Source organism: Oxyura jamaicensis, chromosome 14 (genome assembly GCF_011077185.1).
Source record: "Oxyura jamaicensis isolate SHBP4307 breed ruddy duck chromosome 14, BPBGC_Ojam_1.0, whole genome shotgun sequence".
NCBI classification, from domain to species: Eukaryota; Metazoa; Chordata; class Aves; order Anseriformes; family Anatidae; genus Oxyura; species Oxyura jamaicensis.
In genome coordinates, this window is record NC_048906.1 from 15,835,670 (window position 1) to 15,857,110 (window position 21,441).

The 21,441-nt window shown below is 43.2% G+C and overlaps 1 protein-coding gene across 1 annotated transcript; it reads left to right on the forward strand.

The window, feature by feature from the left end:
- Positions 1 to 526: 526 nt before the first annotated feature.
- Positions 527 to 15,329, forward strand: C14H16orf72 (chromosome 14 C16orf72 homolog). The gene is made up of 4 exons (XM_035339887.1): positions 527 to 979; positions 1,839 to 1,919; positions 5,852 to 6,127; positions 13,904 to 15,329. The coding sequence occupies exons 1-4, from the start codon at positions 760 to 762 to the stop codon at positions 14,146 to 14,148; spliced, it is 822 nt and encodes a 273-aa protein (XP_035195778.1). The 5' UTR covers positions 527 to 759; the 3' UTR covers positions 14,149 to 15,329.
- The last annotated feature ends 6,112 nt before the right edge of the window (positions 15,330 to 21,441 follow it).

Here is a 21,441-nt window from a genome sequence, read left to right on the forward strand (position 1 = left end):
GGGCAGTAGGGCCTGGCCGGGCGGCGGCGGCGCTGTGTGGGGCGGGGACGTGGCCCGCAGCCGGGTCAGGGGGCGGCCGCCTGTCACTGCCAGCAGCCGGGGGAAACCCGAGGCGGGGCAACGCCTCCCCCGGCTCGGGGAAGGCTCCGGCGCCAAGATGGCAGGACCGCCCTCCCCTGCCCTGCCGTGCCGTGCCGTGCCGTGCCCTCACAGCCCCACGCCGCCGCCTCAGGCCCCCCGGGGTCGCTCAGGGCCGCGGTCCCGGCGGGGGGCGAGGGGAGGCCGCGGGCGGAGCCGCCTCAGGGCTCACGCCAGGGGGAGGGGCAAGGCCGGGCCGACGGCTGGAGGGTGGGGGGGGAGGGAGCTCCACTGCGCCTGCGCCTGGCGGCCGGCGACATCTGCGCACGAGTGTGTGACGGCATGACCAATCTGCGGCCCGTCCCCGCCCCTCGTGACGTGACGCATTGATGGGCGTGCGGAGCAGCCAATGGAACGAGGCGCTGCCGTTCAAACCGGAGGTGCCAGGACAACAGCGGCCAGTTGTGCTGCGGGGCGGGCGTTGGGCGGCGGCACGTTCCCGGGCGGCTCCGCCGGGCTTTTACTGTGTTCGGGGCGGCGCCGGCGCTCAGTGTGTGTGCAGCTGACTGACGGAGCGGGCCGGGCCGCGCCCGGGAGCATGGGGGTGAGGTAGGGCCGGGCGCCGAGGAAGAGGAGAGCGGGGCCGGGCCTTGGCGGCGAGGTCGCGGAGCCGGCCGGAGGATGGAGGACAAGAAGGAGGAAGGCGAGGCGGAGATCCAGGAGCACGGCCCCGAGCACTGGTTCAGCAAGTGGGAGCGGCAGTGCCTGGCCGAGGCCGAGCAGGAGGAGGCGCTGGCCCCGGAGCTGCAGGACGAGGCGGCGGCGCAGCCCGAGCACAAGCAGCAGAAGCTCTGGCACCTCTTCCAGAACTCGGCCACCGCCGTGGCGCAGCTCTACAAGGGTGAGCGGGGACGGGGGGCGCCCGCGAGGGGGGGGAGGCGGAGGTTGTGTGTGTGTGTGTGGCGGGGCCGGGGGTGAGGGAACGGCCGGCCCCGAGCGAGGCCGGGTAGGGGCCGGGCACAGCGGAGGGGGGAGCCCGGCGGTGCGGGGCCGGGCCGGGAGGGGGGCATCGGGGTCGGGAGTGGGGCCACAAAGGGGCTGCGGCGGCGACAGCGGCCTGGGCAGGGGGAGGAGCGGGTTTCCGGCCCGGGGCTCCGCGCCCGTCCATAGAGGCAGCCGGGAAAACAAAATGGCGTGAGGGGCGAACCGCCGCCGCTGCCCGGCCCTTCTCCGTGGCGGCCCCCAGCGGAGGGTCCCGGGCCGGCTGCTGCGGCCCGACCGGGGGCTCGGCCCCGGGGGACGGCCGTAGGGTCCTTGCCGGTCCCGGGGCGGCCTTGGGGGGGCTCTGGAGGAGGGCGGCCTGGGCGGGGGGCCACGCCCGGAGGGTGCCGGGCCGCGGGGGCGAGCCTCGCGGAGGGCCCGGGGAGCTGCGGGGGCGGGAGGGTTGGGGGGGGGAGGCCGGCCCTGCCGGCGGCGGCTCCTGCCGCCCAGCCTGGGGAGGAGGCTCCGACAAAATGGCGAAGTGAGGGGCCGGCCCCATTGTGCAGCGGGGGCTGCGGGCGGGGGCAAGGCACAGCGCTTCCCCAGCGGGCTGCGGGCGCCGCCGTGCCCGGTGCCCCGGTCCGGGCCGCAGCCGGTCCGCCCTTCCCGGCCCGCTCCCGGGTTGCCTTTGGAAGGTGGAACAAAATGGCGAAACCTAACATGGCCGTTCGGAGTTGGTGACTCCAAAATAAACAGCGTCTGTCCTTCCCTCCCTGCAGACCGGGTGTGCCAGCAGCCGGGGCTCTCCCTCTGGGTCCCTTTCCAGAATGCAGCCACTGCAGTCACCAACCTCTACAAAGGTAAGGGGCTGCTCCCGCTGCCCTGGCAGCCCTCCCTGCTGAGTCCCACTCTGCCTCCTGCCTTGGCTTACTCATAAATAGGGACTGTTAATGTCTCTTATTCATGCTGATAAAATCTAACCCGAGACTGCTTCCTGAATCTTGTAAGTTTTCCCAGGGCCACTTCAGCTGACAGTAGCTGAATTTTTTCTGTTGCCTCATGCTAGTGATTAACAACTTAAAAGCTGTTTTATTCTGAGACCCTTGAAAGAGGATGTTCTTAATCTGTCTTGTGAATTCAAGGGAAGAGTGCAATAGCTTCTTTAGTATTTAAATTTCCTGCATATAATGTATTTCATGGTGTATTAAATGTTGGGATATCGGTATGATAAATGCATATGTGGTGAAGCATGAGTTAGGTGTAGTGGTGAAAATAAAATTTATTCTTGTGACAGTGAGGCTTCTTAAATAAGCCTCCCAGTTTATTTTAAGCATCTGAATGCTTAATGACTGTGTCCAGGGTGTCTATAAGAAAGCAATGTTAGTCAAGGCTTTGATAAGAATGCACTTTGTACATTGCTGTGCTTTTGTGCTGTTTGACTGTTTCTGTTGATCAAGGCCTGCTTCTGAACTCTGCTGTTCCTTGGGTTGACATAAGAATTCTTTGCTGCAGAAGAATCAGTCAGTGGCTTCTAATTTTGTCAAAAGATTGTACAGAAATGATTTGAGTAGAGGCTTGAATTGGCACAATGTGAATCCCATTATTACTGTCTTCCATTACTGGGAAGAAACAGACTAAGTTCCATGTTTGTTTTTCTGATGGAAGTTTTCCATGTTTTTTGAATTCTGGGGGTGTTTTTTTTCCTTGCTGTGTACAGCAATACTTGTACATCCTGCAAGTTTTCCGCTTGTCTTGAGTTTCCTGGTTTGTGGGAATTGCTTTAAACAACTGAATTTAGTGGTGTTTGTGATGGCTTATCAGGTTTCTGACAGATGTGGGGAAAGCAAAGAGTAAATATAGGTAAATAACTCACTGGTAGAGACTTAACTCTCCTGCAAAAAGTGCATGCGAATATTGTGTATGTGATGGGTTGTATAAAGGGGCAGCACATCAGGTAACAGCACAAAGTTGGCCTGAAAGAGTTGGTCACTAGAAATGGCCTGGGAAACCAGTCACTAGAGCATGGAGCCAGAGTAGCAGTGGATATTTATGTTGTCTGTTTCACAAGTTGTGTTGGACTTTACAGCATCCTTGCTGTGAAGTCTAAGGCTGCTTATTTTTGTTTAAATCAGTTGATAACTTGTGTTACAGGCAAAATGAGGCCTATTTTTTCCTGCAATAATGTGAGTAACAGAAGAATATGTGGTTTGTCAAGGATCAGGGTAACTAGAATTTAAGTAGGAAGCTGCTTTTAGCCAGGTATGACTTGAATACTTCAAAAAGTAGCTCTGGAAGTCTTTCCTTAAAATGGTCTCAGTGCTGAAGTTGAAGTACAATCTTTCTTCCAATTTTCACTTAACCTCCCAAGTGGAGATATTTGAGAACATGCCCAGAACCACCTAGACAATGTTATACTGTATAAGTTGGAGTTCCTTAAAGTGAATTTGCCTTCAGTGATAAATTGCTCATAAATATCCTGTGGCTTTGCGCATACTCAGTAATGTTTGATTTTAAAGAATTTTGACAAAGCATTGTAGAATTACTTTGTGGCTGACTACGCATTGCAAATGGTCTTGCCCCATCAACAGATTTCTGATTTGCTAACTGAGGCATTCAAAACTTCACAGTAGCAACATAAGGAACAATGTGTAAGGAGAATGCCATGGTATCATGAATGTCAGCATTTTTTCCTCAAAATAGATTAAAAGTTCAATATACCACAGTGTGAAGGTCTTGGACCGCCAGTCTCAGAATGGTGCTGGTGATCAAGGCCTAACTGAAAGACAACAGACTTTCTTCCAGGTGGCAGTGAAGAAGTGAAGGTTTGTTTCTAAGGTAGGGTTTAGAACTTAAGAGCACTGTAGAAAGTCTTAGTCACTAAAATGACTTCCTGAGCCTATTGTTTACCTTATTAATAAATGTATATTTGGTGGTGTTAGTACTTCATAATTGCAAAATGTAGGCAGTTTGACTGCTTGTATATTTTGCCAGCTGAACTTCGTAAACAAAGCAGCTGTAGCTTTTAATGCAAATCTAATCTTTCCCAGGGTAACAATGCTTGAAATTTGTCCAGGGTACATCAGTAGTCAGTGTTTGACCTCATACTAATTTCTAGTTAGCCTTTGTCAAGGGTACTTGTATACAAGAAGAGCAGGTTGTTTACATAAAGCTGGGCTCTTTATTTCTTAGGGCTTTCTCAAGGTATTTCAGGAAGGGATTAAAGGAATGCTGTCAGTGTCCAAACTAGGTCTAAAGTGTTTGGGAGCTTTTACTAGTGCATTGGATTCTTAGATGCTGTGGAGCATAAAATGGCTGGAGGAGTAATCTGTCATGGTGCCATTCCTTGACAGGAATTAGCAGTTGTAAGTTGTCTAGTCCTTTGGTTAGAAAGCAGCATAAGAAAAAAATACTCTTATTAAAGAGTGCATGGAAGTAATGTGTTAATGTTCTCAGTGTACCTGTACAGCTTACAGTGAAGCCTTGTGGCTTTTAAAATATGATCTGTTGGAGATGTTTCTCTTGGTGAGTTCCATTCTGTTTGGAGAGCATTTGATAGTGTTGGTTTTAGTGCTGTCTTTTAGGAGTTGTGCAGTGGAGACTTAAATGCAATTCTTAAACATTTTAACTGATTATTCTTGTTTTTGTATGTGAGAACTAGGTTAGATGTGTATGTCAGTTTGCCTGTAAACTGTCCAAGTGTCTTGGACAGCTGTTCTTAAATTTCTTAAAAGCTGTTTGCCCAGAACAGTATTACATTAGACTTCATTAGTAATGCAAGAATACAAAAAGTAGTTTTAATTAGCTTTGCCAGGTTTAAAACAAACACGGAAATAAAGTGGAATTGGAGTGGATACTATTTTACTTTTAATGGAGCAAGATATAATATCGTGGCAGCTTCTATAAAAATGAAATCGTTGCTGGCAAAGCTCTGAATCTATCTCAAGATCGGCATTCCTGGGTAGAGAAATATGGCTTGTCCCACCTGTTACTTTTTCTGTGATATTTTCTTGTAGTTCTTAAACTAGTAGCCAGGAATGTACTTACTGAACTTTGAAAGCAATATAATGCAAATAATTTAGGAGTGCCTTTTAGAGGTGAAGTGTACTTCTGTACACAGATGACCATTAACATGAATGGAGAATTAAATTGCTTTTTGTAGCAGGTTTAATTACAGGTAGCACAGTTCAAGCTTCTGTGTATCAAACTTTTAATGGGGTCTAAATAGGGAAAGAAAACTTGAGACTTCCTTTGTGAATGTTGCTGCCTAATGGAAAGTCACTGGGGATACTGTTTTTCGTTATCAAAAACGATAGTCTCCTGCAAACTGTTTCTCCAGGGAACTTAAATTAGAGGGACTCTAAAGAAATCGGAGTTTTCTGGAAATTCCTTCTCGTGGAATTGAGAAAATCTGTTGTTCCTTTATGTGGGTTTTTCTAACTGTCTTGATCTACTTCAAGAATGCAGTCAAAACATGCAGCTGCTCCTTAAGCCAATGCTTGTCTGTTAAGTACCCAGTTTCAGACTGACCACCTCTGTGATTTTAATGTTAATACAGTATGATTTCCTCAGTAGTGCTGTGCAGTTGACATGTAGTATAGCAAACTTTCTGATGTGTAATGTTGGGTGGGAAAGGGAACTTATTTTGTTCATATTCTGTTTAGGTTTAATATGCATCATTCCATAGTGACAGGTAGAAGAAATGTTTACAGTTGACAGGAAGCCATATCAGTGATGTACCATGCTATATGTTTTACCTGTAACATGTACTAAGAATACTTTTGTCTTCTTGCAGAGAGTGTGGATGCCCATCAGCGAAGCTTTGATGTAGGAATTCAGATTGGCTATCAGCGTCGCAATAAGGATGTGTTAGCGTGGGTTAAAAAACGCAGAAGAACTATTCGTAGAGAAGACTTGATCAGCTTCCTATGTGGAAAAGTTCCTCCTCCAAGAAATTCTAGAGCTCCCCCAAGACTGACTGTAGTATCCCCTAACCGAGCTACTTCCACAGAAACTAGCTCATCTGTAGAGACTGATTTGCAACCCTTCCGTGAAGCCATAGCTCTGCATGGTAACAGTAATTTTTTCAATACTACTTGGTTGAAATTGGGTGGGGGTTCTTAAAGTCTTATGCTTTGGCTCTTGGTCACTGTTGGTGTCCTAATGTCATGTCATGTACCTGTGCTCTAGCTGAAGACATTTACCTAATTCTCTAAGAGCAGTTCTGCATGTATAAGGCTTCTAATTACTAAAAAGTTGCATTGTCACACTTTGAATGAGGAAAAGGTAGTGTATAAAAATGCATTTTGGGTCCTAACAGAGTTCAGAGCTGTAGAACTAAGTATCAACTTCTGGTAGCATTTTTGAAGCACCAAGAGACTTGGCATTTTTACCAATGCTAAAGTAAACAGAATTCTTGGAAAAATGATAATACTATGCTAGCAACTAGTTAAATATTAAGTTTTTGCTAGTAGCAAGTAACAGATCTGTGCGGGGTAGGGAAGGTCATCTAATGTCTGGAATTTTGTCCTTGGGGAACCTTACCTCACTCTAGTGTCCTTTTTGTTCTGCACAGGTTAATACAGTGCTCTTCTGCTTCAAGAAGTACACTGGAAAGGGGTGTTGTAGGTTGACCTCAATGCAAGAGTCCTGTTCAGAACTCAGTTCTAGTTCCCTGTCTTAGTATGAGAATTCTTAAGACACCAAGCTTCATTGCTGTCATCAGCAATGTTGGTGGTGTATCTTTTTTTCTAAGATAAGGATGTTCAGTAGCTAGTTCTGCATTGAACTTTTTCCTTGCAAGTGATAAAATGTATTTAATATGAAAAGCAGTTCACCTATGTATTTTTGTCTTTTAAAAATGCTAAAGGGTAGCAGATAGCTTGAAGGGCAGGCTGAGGGGGGACCTCATCAGTCTCTACCGCTTCCTCATGAGGGGGAGTGGAGAAGCAAGTGACCTACTCTATGTAATCACCAGTGATAGGACCTGTGGGAAAGGGGTTAAGCTGAGGCAGGGGAAGCTTAAGCTGGACATCAGGAAGAGGTTCTTCACTGGGAGGGTGGTTGCACACTGGAACAGGCTCCCCAGGGAAGTAGTCACTGCACCAAGCCTGTCTGAATTTCAGAAGTGATTGGACTGTGCACTTAGTCACATGGTCTCTACTTTTGGGTAGACCTGTGTGATGCCAGGAGTTGGACTTGATGATCCTTATGGGTCCAGTCCAACTCAGGGTATTCTATGATTCTTTAAGTATCAATAGTTAGACCATTCATGAAAACTTAAAGATGAAAGTCTAGAAATAATAACTCTGGAAGAATAAACAATCTTTACTGTTTAGTCCTTAGTGGGAATAGAATTAACGAGTTAACTAGATGAGTGGATTCCTGAAAATGCAGTATTTGCTTCTGGTCTGTGGCAGTTTTTCAAGATACATAAGCCAGACACTGTTACTGTCTAGGTGACAGCCTAATTCTGGTCTTGTTTGCTGCTCTGTTGCCATTTCAATGAAGCATGCTGCTGCCACCGAGTCATATAGTATTTGGCAGTTTTCCCTCTCATACTGGAGGCTGGTTAGAGAATTGTGTACCAGTACAGCTTATTCACTAGGTTAAGCTAATTTAATGAAGGCAACTGCTGCAGAAGCTGACTTTCACCTGATTCAAAGTGATAAGCAGCCTTCTGAAAAATCTTTCATGAAACCACAGTTAAATCCTGCGTGCAGCTTGCTTTAAAGGCTGCTGTTGGGTTAGAGTAAGCTAGGCAGATGCATATCACTGCAGATAGTTCTCTCAAGCAGAGTCAGCTTGTGTTTTCACTGGTAGTATAGTTATCCTCACGTCCTTGTTTCTTAGTATCTGCTTGATAGAGGTGTATTATGGAAGTAACAAAACTGAAGGAATAGTAATGGAATATGAAAGAAGGCTCATGAGCACTGTGGGAAGTTCTCTGCCCCGTAATGCATTGTAGGGGCTGGAATTGTATTCTCCATGAGGTGGCTGACAAGACCACGTGTCTGTCACCTGGATTAATTTTTCTCCAGTATCAGTTTATATCTGGGCTCTTTTTGTGCTACTCCTTTAGTGACTAAGCCTGTGTTGGGCCCTGTAATTTTTTGTTATTGCTTACAATGAGCATTCCTACATCTACTTCCTGCCTTTAGGGAAGTAGTGGCCAAACTACTCCTAAACTATTTTCCTATTTATCATTGGTCTCCTCAGAACTATTATGACTTTTGAAACCTGTGAATGATCTGCAGGTGTTCATAATTTAAAGTACTTTGTAGGTCTGTGCATGTGCATTTTTGTCAGGCTGTTTAAATGTGATCTGCTTCTAGGCATTGTGAGGGAACTTGATGGTAGTGAGTAGCAGCCTTAGCAAGTGTTCAGGATTAAGGCTTTAAGCAGAGTTTTTGGCTACTGTGTAAAGACTTTTTTATGCTGATAGGTTTCCTGTGGAAGTAGAGTATTTCCTCTATTGGTGGCATGGATGGGCTGAAACAGGGGTGATACTGAAACTTGCTGTTTTAAGCAAAGTCTTTAATGAAACAGATGAGCATGCGTTTAAGACACAAAATAAGCTATGAAGCTTAAAGCTGTAGCTGCACAGGAAAGTTTTTTTTCCTGAAACTGCTTTTTTAACCTTGCTGTTTCAGTCTTTAAACCTTGTTTTATCTGGCATATATTGTAGCTTAGCAAGATGGTTAATGGCTTTCTTGACAAAAGCTAGGGATTTCAAAACCAAAACTTAATTTTGTGATATTTGGGGAAGACTCTTTTACAGTAGCTAAAAATAATGTTAAGGCAAGCTATACTTACAAAAAGCTTATAGTATGTGATCTACCTCTTTGCTCTACTGGTATAACTACACTGTGGACCTGTTACTGAAGTTCTGTAGTGTAACTTATGGGTACTGTAGGATGTTTTTGGAACTAACTACTCTTCAGAGAGTAAACTCTGGCAAGTAGAAGTGTTCTCTGTTATTGGTGTACTGGAGGGTACCCTTGAAATCAAGTATGGCTAGAAACTCATTAAAGACTAACTTTTCAGATCTTAAGAAACCTTGAGCAGTTAGCTCAAGGTAATGTATGATCTATTACCCCGAGGTCCAAGTGGATTTCTCTGAAACTTCAAGAACTGCATCTAATGTCATTCTAACTTTTAGACGTGATGGTGAAAAATATTTTTGTTCAGCTTTTCAAACTTGAGTTTTAACTCCCACCTAACCCTAAAACATTCTTGCAGTTAGCATAGGTGTAGATGCATTTTTTATGTACCCTGAATGTGTATCAATGTATCCCAGTTCTGTAAAAGAAGATTTTCAAATAAAGATTACATCAAATTGAGCTGACAACAATAAAATTCCCAAAAGCTGATGTGCCTGGTCACTTTCTGCCTTGATATAGCTAACATGCTATGTTTGTCTGCAAGACTGCATGCTGGTGGTTCTCCACATTCTGCTTGTAAATATTTGGTTTTAATCTGGGATGCGATCCATGCTCCACAAACCAGTCTTCCAGCATAATGGGAGCAAGTGCTATCATTTTTGCAAGATGTGAAGCAAGCCTAGGAAGGTAATATTGAACAGTAGTGTACTTAATACTAAAAATTGGGGTCAGCAGCATGGTTAGTACTCTTGCTCATTAGCTTTACTGTTGATGTATATCATTCAGTCCCTTTGGGGCAAACCTTTACTATGTGGAAGTGTGTGGCTTGGTTTCTTTAAAACCCTAAACTTCTATTAGGTCTTGTCTTAAAATGTTAAATTGCAATATAGAATGTCTTTTTCATTTAAAAAAATGTGGGGAAGAAACAGCTGGTGGAAGTTGTAATGGGAGGGCAGAGTTCAGTTTCATAGGTTTTAAATTGGCACAAAGGTTCTGTATGTGCCTGTCATAGGATTGTGTTATGTACTGCTGAAAGTTGGTTTATTAGCAGTAATTTAAAGGTACAGCATAGAGGAATGAGAAGGATCTATATTCTGTATGTATCTGGGGTTAATTCCTGCTTTATTTGCACTTAATGTGGTTGTTCCTTTTTTTACTTGCTGATTAAAACATCTGGAAAACAGTAGTTAATACTGCTGTGCTGAGCAGTAGTTACTCAGGATGTGAACTTGAAGTAACATTGTGGACATGGTTGTAGTGCAGGTAAAACTTCAGCTTGCAGTTCATAAAGCTTCAGTTAAGTCAGTGCTAATATATGCTGTAACTGGAAATGAGAAGTTCTAACCAGTGCGGCAGTGCGAGCCATACTCAAGCTTTTCCTAGTAGTGTTATAGAAGGATCTAGATGCATTTTTCAGATGCAAGTAGATTTCTGTGAAAAAGGAAGAGCAGGAATAAGAATAAGTAATACTGCAAATTATTTTGGATATGGCATACAGCTCTTTAAAGTTTAAAAAGGAGAGAATCACCTGTTTTTAAAAAGCCTCTGTAGTGAAAAAGATTTCTAATGTATAAAGTGGGAAACTTCAGAGATAAGCATGGGCTAATGGAAGAACTAAAGTCTTAGTAGCTATTTAAATCTGTACTGTTGTGTAGACAAAAATGAATGTGCCTGTGATTAGGTCCTGTTAATCACAGTATAGAAGTTTGAGGCTGTGAAATGGTGTTGCTAACAATCATGTCATCTTAGTATATATATTACTGCTTCCTTTACTTCTTTAAATGCTTACATGCTTTGGTAGATGTGTTGGAATACACTGAAAACTTTCTCAGAATAATTCACAATAAATTGATATTTTTTCTTACATGACCTCTTTACTAGAAGAAATGAACTGTGGATCATTGCTTCAAAAAGATGTTCTGTCAACAAAAAACACATCTCTTCAATTGCATTGAGTGTCTTCAAAGACATTACTTCCATGAAATGGCAACTTGAGGTTTCAGTACATGCCTTGAATTTTCTTTGACTCTCCCATATTAGTTTGATTGCTTTGTCTTAAATTGTAATGTTTGTAGTGCTATGTAATATAGTAACTGCTAGTAACTGAGACTCAGAGTAACACTTTTAGTGTACTAAGTAAAGACTGGCTTATTACATCAGTATTACTAAATGCCTGTACCAGATGCAAAATTAAACAGTAACTAGAAGTATGGTGTAATGTCCTCAAGTTCTGATCTCTGTAGAAACTAAATCAAAATGACTACTGCCTTTGGCACCAGGTTTGAAGGTTCTACCTTCCAAATAATCTCCTAGAGGCTGGCTTTGAATTTAAATTTGCAGTGGTTTGGTATTATGTAAATATTGAAGAGAAAATGCCTGCTTGAGGCATCGCTTGCAAACCTTGTCAGTGTGTTTTAGAATGTGTTGCAGTGTATTGGATATGTCTTTTAATTTGACTTTTGTAACTATTGTTTTAAAATGCTCCTTATTTGATAAGGCTCTATTTAAAAACAGCTCTTGGGTGCCTAAAAATGTTCTTACCTCACAGGTCAGTTTTTTATTTTATTTAGAATACACTTTTTGATAAGAGAACACAATGACCATTTGATTAAGAGCTGCATATAACAACGGTGACTGATAGAAGTGGTGTAAGCTGTTGATTCTCAGTGGAAGTAACAGTGCTGAACCTGTGTGTTCAGAGCAGTTTTGTTTGGAATCAATGTGGGGAAGTCTTCACAAGGTATCAACTAGGCTTTGAAATGATGTCAGAACATCCACCCTCTGTGCTGTCAGTTGTTTTTCCAACTGAAATGTGCAGGATGAACTCATGCTTTTCTAATTTATGTTACATCAGTTGAAATTAAACTTGCTGCTGTGTTTTGTGCAGTGATTTGTAACCTCCCTGAGTTTTGCACACTTGTTTTTTTTTTTGCTTAGGTATCTATCATCCAATTAGCTGCTTTACTACTTTTTGGTAGGTATATATGAGCCTCTTCTCATAATTTTCAATTTGAGCTCAACCTGATGCTGGGAGTGCAAGAACAAACCTCTATTTTGAACTAGCTTTTTATTAAAAGTTTCTGCTCTTCAAGTACTTTCTGCCACTGTAGATGGCAGATGACTACAAGATTCTAGTCAGGCTTTAAAATGTGCTTTTAAGTATGCACAGTGTATAATACTGAAAGAATGAGCTTTAAATGTTAATTCAGCACTCATGAATGATAGTGAGATGTGTGAACCTGCCCTATCCTGACTTGTGTATCAACCTGCTGTCACTGCAGCTGGGTTTCAAAGCCATTTATCTTCTACCTGGGGTTTCTAGCAACAGATCTAGTGGCTTTTTTTGTCTTAACTCTTCATCAGGAGATACTATGTGCTGTAGATAGCAGTCTAGGGTGCTATTTCATAACTTGACAAGTGGTCAGATTTCTGACTGGTTTGTTTAATGGCAATGATATTCAGGGAGCAAATCTGAAACAGTGGAGACTTTCTAACCTAATGCATGCTGACTGAGGGAATGCATATGCTGTGTGCTCCATTTGTTGCAATACAGCCTAGCTCGAGCAAAGAATAGGAATATCAGACTTCCAAAGCATGCTTCTAATACTTTAATACTTAAATGGAATGTGGTTCATCTGGTCAAGAAACATGCAGCATGTAAGCTGTTCTGTCAATTGTTCTTCCAAGTAACTGAATTTCTCCTAACCCCAAAGCAGAGCTTATGTATAAGGTAGCTTCTACGGCTGAGCTTCACAGAGCCTTTGGAGCCACTTGTTTGACCTATTGGCAGCTAATAAGTAGGGTTGGGTTAGGCTTCACTTGTCAGTATGTGGCTGCTGGCTGCCTAGCTGACTGCACATGATGTGGCAGTGCACACAGATCAGAGTATGATAGCTGGACAAAGAAAGGTACAGGGTACTTCTGACTGGTGAAGACATCAAAGAGTACAAGATCTTCAGGGTTACTAATATGGAGCTCAAGATCTTCAGGGTTAATAATAAGGAAATCCCATAAAACTTACTTGCTTTTTCTTATTGCTAGGAAAAAGTCTACTGATCTAGATCTTGTTCTGTCATTCTCACAATTCCCGCTTTGGTAGTTCTCCAAGACTAGTAGACTTTTGTACTCTTTAATATTGGTTTGAAGCAGTTAGGACAGTGAAGATACTTAAAGTGTAGCCTAAATTTCAAGTAGAGAAGGATTGTTAGTCTTGCATGTCCTGACCCTGTTTTGGAATGTCCTGCTCTTGCTAGTTAAGCTGTAATAGTAATGCTACTGAAGAGATGTTTAAATCAGCATGATGTATCTACAAGAAATTTCTTTTAAACAAGAAAAATAAACACTAACACCCCGCTGTTGCTTTGTCAAAACAGGTAACCTGAACATAATGCATTGTTTTGGATCAGAACTGCCAGTAGTAAACTTTGGGGGTTTGACATGTGGCTTTGCTTTTCTGATTAAATGCTCTTCTGAATACTAATGTGTTGGCTAATTGTGGTAGCCCTAAAATAGTGTTTCATTATTTGAGTTGTTGTGCAAATGTATCTATGATCTGCTGTCATACTGCATTTTTTTTTAGAATTAAGGGGACTTGGTAAATAAGGCTCTAGTAGGGAGACTTTCCTTCTGTGACACTAATGGCTTAGGTTGAAGCCTTCACATGGAAGTAGCCTGTTCTGTCTGTGGTATGTACACACAGCTCATTTGCCGATGGAGCTACAATTGTAGTGTGCTCTTACAACCTGCTGTGTAAGATCACTTTCAATGTCATAAAAAGTGGTTCCTCTGATCTTTTAGATGCACTAAAAGTTGGGAAGGTGTGTTCTGGACTTCAGATAAGTAGGTGTGGTACAAACAGAATGAACTTCCTGTAATGTATCACTGTTAATATCATCCCTTCTACACACAGGAAATTAACTTTCTTTACTGCTTGACCTAAATGCTCTTTTTGTTTTTCCCCCTAGGTCTTAGTGGTGCAATGGCTAGTATAAGTGTTCGCTCAAGTACCCCAGGCTCTCCTACTCACGTGAGCAGTGGCTCCAATGCTAGTCGAAGGAGAAATGGACTCCATGATGTTGATTTGAACACTTTCATATCAGAAGAAATGGCACTCCACTTGGACAATGGTGGAACTAGAAAGCGTACCTCAGCCCAGTGTGGCGATGTCATTACAGACTCACCAACTCATAAACGCAACAGAATGATCTAAACTGCAAAAATTTCAAACCCACCATGCTGCTTGAAAGCCACTTGATCCTCAGAGTACTATTGAAAAGGAAACATGAGACCATCTTCCCATATTCACTGTTTAAGACAAATGAATTCAATAATTGCCATAAGAAATTTTAGATATTACATTAGATGCCTCTTGTTACTGCGGCTTTCTTAAACTATATTCTTAGCAGAGGACATCAGATATTGTGTAGTAGTTAGCAAGATCATCATAGGCGAACATGTATCCGTTCCAAGGCTAAAAGTGACCTTACTTGTATTCTTAAAGGGAAAGGAAATTTCAGATGTTTATTTGGTTATAGAATGCTTTTTTTTGTCCTTTATTTCCTGCTGTGTTGAGTATTTGCTTCAACAGTATTGCCAGTTTGACTGAAATTGTCTACAACATGACTTGGCATCTTTGTCAAAACTGCAGGCTTCCATTTTTGCAGCACTGTACCATGCACCTAGTTTCTCTATAGTAACAGTGTGCAAGTTATAAATATTGGACTGTACCCTTTTTAGTTTTAAAAGCAGTTGATAATTCTGGTGATTGTGTGATTAATGTAAAGAGGTGCTATGATGGTCATGCAATTAATACTTAATATTGAATCAATACCAGGATCTTTACTGGGTTCACTTTGTGTTCTAGTGCTCTGAAGTAGCAATATTAAACTTCCCCCAATTAACTTCATAGGCTTTTAAATCTTCAGTTTGAGGAAAATATATGTACTTATTGGTATTATCCTTGTGGTAATAATACACAGTGCAGCTTGCACCAGTGCTGACCTAAATTTAGAGGAAGATGTCCTGTAATTGGAAAATAGGCTTTTCTGTTCAGTATTAGTGGAGGGTAGGTTTTGTGTACACCCATATCCCATTTTACATTTCTTGTGAAGTAATTGCCCATTGCTGGGGAGGGGTGGGAGGAGAGGGAGTGTGGGGGAGTAGTTGGCAAAGGGGTGTTCTCTTAACAAGTAAGACTTCTGGTCACGTGGAAACTTGGACTAACTTAAGGGTCTGTGTGATGCTATTTCCCTTGGGAGGGAGAGGCACACAGGTTCTGTAAAGTGCTAAGAAAATAATTTAAAACTGGAAGTTGATATAAAAAGCTCTGGATAAACATGTTGTAAGGCTGAATTAAAAAGAATAAATGGCTTTCTTTTTGTGTTGAGCTTACATTCATAGGATCAAACTCTGGCTGCCATAACTTAAGCATAATCTAAAACTGAAATGAAGATCAAGATTGATCAGCTGCAAATCAGTTTCTGAATGGGAAAGGATATGTCAAGGAACTTTTATGTAGCTACAAGAAGTCTCTTCTTTTTGATGCAGACTGCTGGGTTTTAGGGGCTCGGAATCTCTGCCGAAGGAGGGGATAATACAGGAGGAATAAAAAATGAAGAAATCCAAACCTGCAAGTTGGAAAAGGGGTATTTAGTGAGGTGGTATGCATGCTTAACTGGAAGCATATGCTGATTTCTCTTACATGAAATGCAGCTATGCTAGATCCACAATACTAAATTCTAGTGTTCTAGCTAAGTTAAGGCACCTTGAGCTCTGTTAATATATGGCTCTTCAAGACTTCTGCTTATGTACTTGTAGAGTCAGATCTTTTTCGTATTATCTTCCCTGTTATTTGAGTCTTGTTCCTTTTTACCCTGATGCCCTTTCATGGGTGTTCTGTAGTCAAGGCAAGACAGCAATGATGTGTTTAAAATTCTCAGAATTCAAAGCTCTTTAAGAGCATGATTTCCTTGCTTTGTGGTGCTTCCATCAAATTTCTTTATGTTGAAGAGCTCTCAAAGATGTCAACAGTGGCACAAAGTTGCACAATATTGTAGCTAGAGGTTCTGAAGCTTATGGGGCAAATGTAAGATCTTTCCAAAGCAAGATAGTAACTGTTCAAAACTCCCCACCTGTGTTACATAGCATAACTTGCACATCACCTGAGGACTCAATATACATTACTTTCAGTTATGGCTAGTAACTAAGATTCATAAGACAAGTAAAATAATACTGCATAAAGCTAGTATTCATCTGGAGGCTACATTTCCAACTGGCACTTTGAAATAAGATGGTATCTAAATGTTAGTATTTATTTGACCGAGAGGGATTTTTGTCCCAAAAGGAGAATCAGGAGTTGGAATCGTGAACACAAAGGACATGTGAAAATCATTCTTCATCTATTCTGTTTATTCATTAACTGGTGTGTACAACTAAGATGCTTATGCTCTGCAGCTTCTAACACTTTATGTGTAGTAAAGGTAACACGGTATAACACGGTATCAGAGTTCTGCATACATGAACTAAAATACCATACATGAACTAAAATACAAAAGTGCTTTTGGTCTAGCCTGAATATACAGAGCCTTTTCAATTATTTCTTTCTTGCATTTAAATCCCATTAATACTCTGAAGCATAATTTCAGTCTAGTACCACTTAAAACAAAATTTATCTGGGTTTTTATTTGGTTTGTGCCATTTCTTGAGAGAACTCTAAATTATTTGCAGTAATACGTTTGCTTGTACCTTAAAGTGGAAATTTGTTTTTCCATTTTAGTCCCAGTTATTTGCTCTGTTAACCCATGCCACAATGATCAAAAATGCATGTATTTATCTGATAAACACAGGGAGAACAGATTGTCTCAAGACAACGAAAGTTAAAGCCCAGTACCTGTTGCTTTGAAGTACCTGTTGCTTTGAAGATTTCCTGTGCTAGTGTAGAAAATTGATGTGGAAGAATAGCATTTTGCTGTTATCCAAACTGTAGCTCCTGGAGCCAGAAGCAAGTTGATTTTATGTAAGAAACATTGATTTGAGAACTGTTTTTGACTATTTAAAAAAAAAAAAAAAAAAGGTGCTTATTTTGCTTTCTCCTATGAATCGTATAGTTGACCAGTCTCTTCTCCATGTACTTCAAATTTAACATGAATGTGCGGCAAATTACATACAGTACATCCTGCACTGAAGCTACTGAGCTTGGCTTGCTTATTAATGAAGTAAGTTTTAAATGTTAAATTTAAAGCTATATTACAATAAAGTAACGCAAAAATGATTTTGGCTGAAACTGAAGTCCTGCAGTTAAACTTACTCAAATGTGGTTTACCCAGCTGGAGTAATAGAAACTCTAAGTCATAATAAACCTAATAAAAAAATAAATACAAATGTTAAGGCTGCTTGTAGTTATTTTGAGTAATATAGTCCATCGGAAAACCCCGAACCAGAAGATTAAAATCCAAACCAGAAGATTAGAATGAGTCAGGTTTGTTTCTGCAGAGCAGAATTGTTCTTTAGGAATGTGTTTTGATGGTGGTAGCTGTTACAAGCTAGTTATGCTGAAACTAGTTATGCTTAGGCTTTCCGTTGTCTCCTTGATCACAAGCTGCTCTTATAGACTCCACTTATGAACTCCAAAGTCTTAAGAATGGGGATGTTCTGTTTGCATTTGCACAAGGAATTTTGCAGAGTTCCTATGTCACACATATATAGGAAAAATGTGCAACTTTTAAAGAAATCTGTGGTATTAGTTTTAGTAGTACAGCTTTTCTCTAGCCAGAGGACTTTTTGGATGTGTGTAGGTGCCATAATAGCTTTTTCTGCTTTATGTGGCAGTCCCTAAACCTGCAAATGTTTTTCCGCTTGCTTTACCAACAGGCCTTTGAATTTAATTTTTAAGGGAAACTTTATTTTACAGGAACTTGGGTTTAAAAACGTTAATATTTTCAAACTTGCAGACAGTTATATGTTCTAGGGGTGACCTAGAAGTATTTTGAAGTGAGTCCTAATAAGTCTTTCCAGTGTTAGCCTAGAGCTAGTAACTCTTTTGGCAGCAGGGGAATGTACACCTGTCTTGTTCCACTGAGTTCACTGCACCAGGTGGGGCTGATGTGGTTGCCTGGGGAAGCCACAAGGCCCTGTGACTTTCTCCTTCCAGGTCCTCTGGTTATTGAAGGTAATGGGGAAGGTGCTGGCACTTGTTAGTAACTGTTCTAACACCTGTCTGATTTTCCCTGTGTGCATATAACTCCTTATAATGGAAATGTGAAGCTGTGGATAGTTGGAGGCTGTTGAACTCTTTGACAGCTTACTAAGAACTGGCTCTGTAGTGACCCTGATGCTTTCTGCTGTCTCATGTTGGGCCCCTTTCAGACAATTTCAAAAGAAAAATCTGTCTTTTAAGTAGTGAATAAACCAAGTTTACTCACTTCTGTGTAGCATGGAAAGCGTCACCTAGGTCTGTTATAAAAGGGGCTTGGGGAGTGAATGTTTTTGAGTGGGGAAGTAAATTTCACCATTTCCTGTCATTGTTTTGACCAGTGATGCTGCTTTTGTAGTTCATGCAGTATTATCATGAGTGGGGTGTTGGAACATGGACTCCTACACAGGGGCTGCATTTCATTGACCAAGATGGGTTGTGGTGAGGGAATGCATGAGAATATGGCCTTGTTGGAGACGGCTCTGACACTTGGGTATATGCTAGGGTTTGTAGTATGGGGAGTACTGGTTAAATGGTTGCAGCTAAGACAGCTTTTAATCATGTTTTGTAATATTTTACTGTTTTTGTATCAACCTTTTTTAATGTAAAGGTGGAAAAAGTGAAGTTGGTTCTGGATGCCATATGAGCAGGGGTAGTGAATCATGCATAAAAAAAATATTTTTTTTTTTTTTTTTTTTTTTTAAGGAGACAATGCTTATTATGAATAAATAGAACTGTAAAGCCCTGGGGAGGAATTTTTGTACAAGTTGGTGACAAATTTATTTTTATATCAATTTTATAAGGTGCAGCTGAAGGTATCTAATGCTGTCTTCAAAAGTTTTCTAAAGTCTGTCTTCCTCTCCTTTTTAAAAAGCACTGAGGAAAAGAAATGCGTGGATTGTGCTTGGAGGTGAGGGGACTTAGCACAGGTGAATTTGAGGACACATGTATTGCGTGTCCTGACAATAATTCAACCTTTCATTTTACTGAGGGAACCATAACATATATATGTATAACTTCGTTTGTCTCCAAGTTTTTGTGCTAGAAAAGCTCACGCTAAGTCATGACCACATTTAAATGACTCTTGTGGAAGTGCATCTGCCATCTTTCATGCTAGGTACGCTATTTCCCCCACTCTTTCCAAATAAACTTGTAATTAATGTGAATCACTGGAGATGTATTTCTCTGCTAAAATGATCTTAAGTCCTTGACTTAGGTGTTATGTGTTAGGTGTTCTTGAGCAGGAAACTGCTGAAGATGCTCTTGAGTGTTCTTGCCACTGAAACTTCCGTGCCACAAGATGACAACACAGCTCATCTAGATTTTAGCGTATTCATTAAAAACTGATTATGGACTGACCTAATTCTTCAGATAGCTTAGCACGTAATCTTAATTTGTTTGCAAGCTGTAGTGGGTTTACGTGGCAAGGTTTTGGTAGCAGGGGGCCATAGGGGTGGCTTCTGTCAGAAGAATCTAGAAGCTGCCCCATGTTAGGTAAGGGCCCCACTGCTGACCAGAGCCGAGCATATTTAAGAAGGGGAAAAAGAAATGCTGCTACACAGCAGCTGGGAGCGAGAGAGGAGTGAGGAATGGCCTTGCAGGCGCTGAGGTCAGTGAAGAAGGAGGGGGAGAGGCACTCCAGGTGCTGGAGCAGAAGTCCCCTGTGACCTGTGGTGAGGACCATGGTGAAGCAGGCTGTCCCCTTGCAGCCCACGGAGTACCATGGTGGAGCAGGGTTCCATGCTGAAGCCCATGGAGGAGACCACAGTGGAGCAGGTGGACCTGCACTGATGGAGGCTGCGGCTTGTGTAGGACTCCTGAAAGAGAAGTTTTGGAGCTGGATCTGTAGGCCGTGGAGCGGAGACAAAGTGCTATAGACTGACCATAACCTCCATTCCCCCGTTCCCCTGAGCCACTTGAGGGGAGGAGGTAGAAGAGGGTGGGTGGGGGAAAAGCGTTTTTGGTTTCTTTCCTTTGTTTCTTACTTCTCTAGCTTGTTAGTTAGTAAGATTCATTGCCTATTGCTATCTCCCTATGCTGATTCTGTTTTGTGCCACCCTTGATGGGTAACAGCCAGGCCATGAACAGGAACTGGCTGAAACAGTGGATGCAGCCTGTGCAGGTGCCACCTGCAGAGAACAATGTCCTGCCCATGGACGTGGACTCTCCAGGAGGTGACATCCAGCCAAGGCAGGTGAGGCCACCTCCAGAAAGGCTGGCAAGGCCTCACCACAATGCCAGGCGCGCAAGGAATCACTGCTCACACCGTTCCTGGAGGCCCTGGCATGACACGGAGCCTCAGGCTGGGCCCAGCTCCTTGCCCATGGCTCAGCACCCCGACAGCAGGCAGACGATGGAGCCACCAAGATGGGTGTCCTGCAGCTGGAGGAAGTGCAGACGGCGTAGCGCAGCCGGCCTGCATTCGTCTCCGGGCCGCCACTAAAGAACTGTGACCTTCCAGTGGTGTTTGAGGCCTCCTTCCCCGTCCCTCACTGCACCCCCATGCAGTCCTGGAGACTGCGCAGGGGGGCATCTCTGCTGCACGCCGCCCTCAGGGAGAGCAGCGGAGGGAGCCCGGCTGCCTTGGGGCTGTTGCACCAGCCCGTCACACGACAGCTGAGGCCTCGGGCTCAGGGGTCTGCAGGAGGAGGCCCAGGCAGCTGATGGGGGCTTGCCGTGAGAAGAGGCAGCCCCCGGTCTCTTCTCACAGAGCCCACCTCTGCAGCCCCCAGCCCGCTACCTCAACCTTGCCACGGAAACCCCATCCATGGGGTCGGGCAAGCCTTGAGAAAACCAAGAGAGAGAATCCCAGGAACCCTGATGGGATTCCTCCATGAGTGCAGAGGGAGCTGGCTGATGCCATTGCAAGGCCACTCTCAGGAATCATTGCTTGTTCCTGGCAACTGCAAGAAGTGCCCCAAGAGTGCAGGGAAGCAAACGTCACTGCCATCCACAAGCCAGGCAAGGAGGGGGACCTGGGGAACCTCAGGCCGGTCACACTCACCCCCTTCCCTGGGACGGTGCTGAAAGCACTCATCCTGGAAACCATTTCCAGGTGCAGGAAGGACAAGGAAATCATTGGGAGTAGACAGCATGGATTCCCCAAGTGTAGTGGGTTTACGTGGCAAGATTTTGGTAGTAGGGAGCCATAGGTGTGGCTTCTGTCAGAAGAATCTAGAAGCTGCCCCATAAGGGCCCTGCTGCTGACCAGAGCCGAGCCAATAAGTGTTGTTTGCGCCTCTGTGAAAGCATATATATAAGATGGGGAAAAAGAAATGCTGCTACACAGCAGCTGGGAGTGAGAGAGGAGTG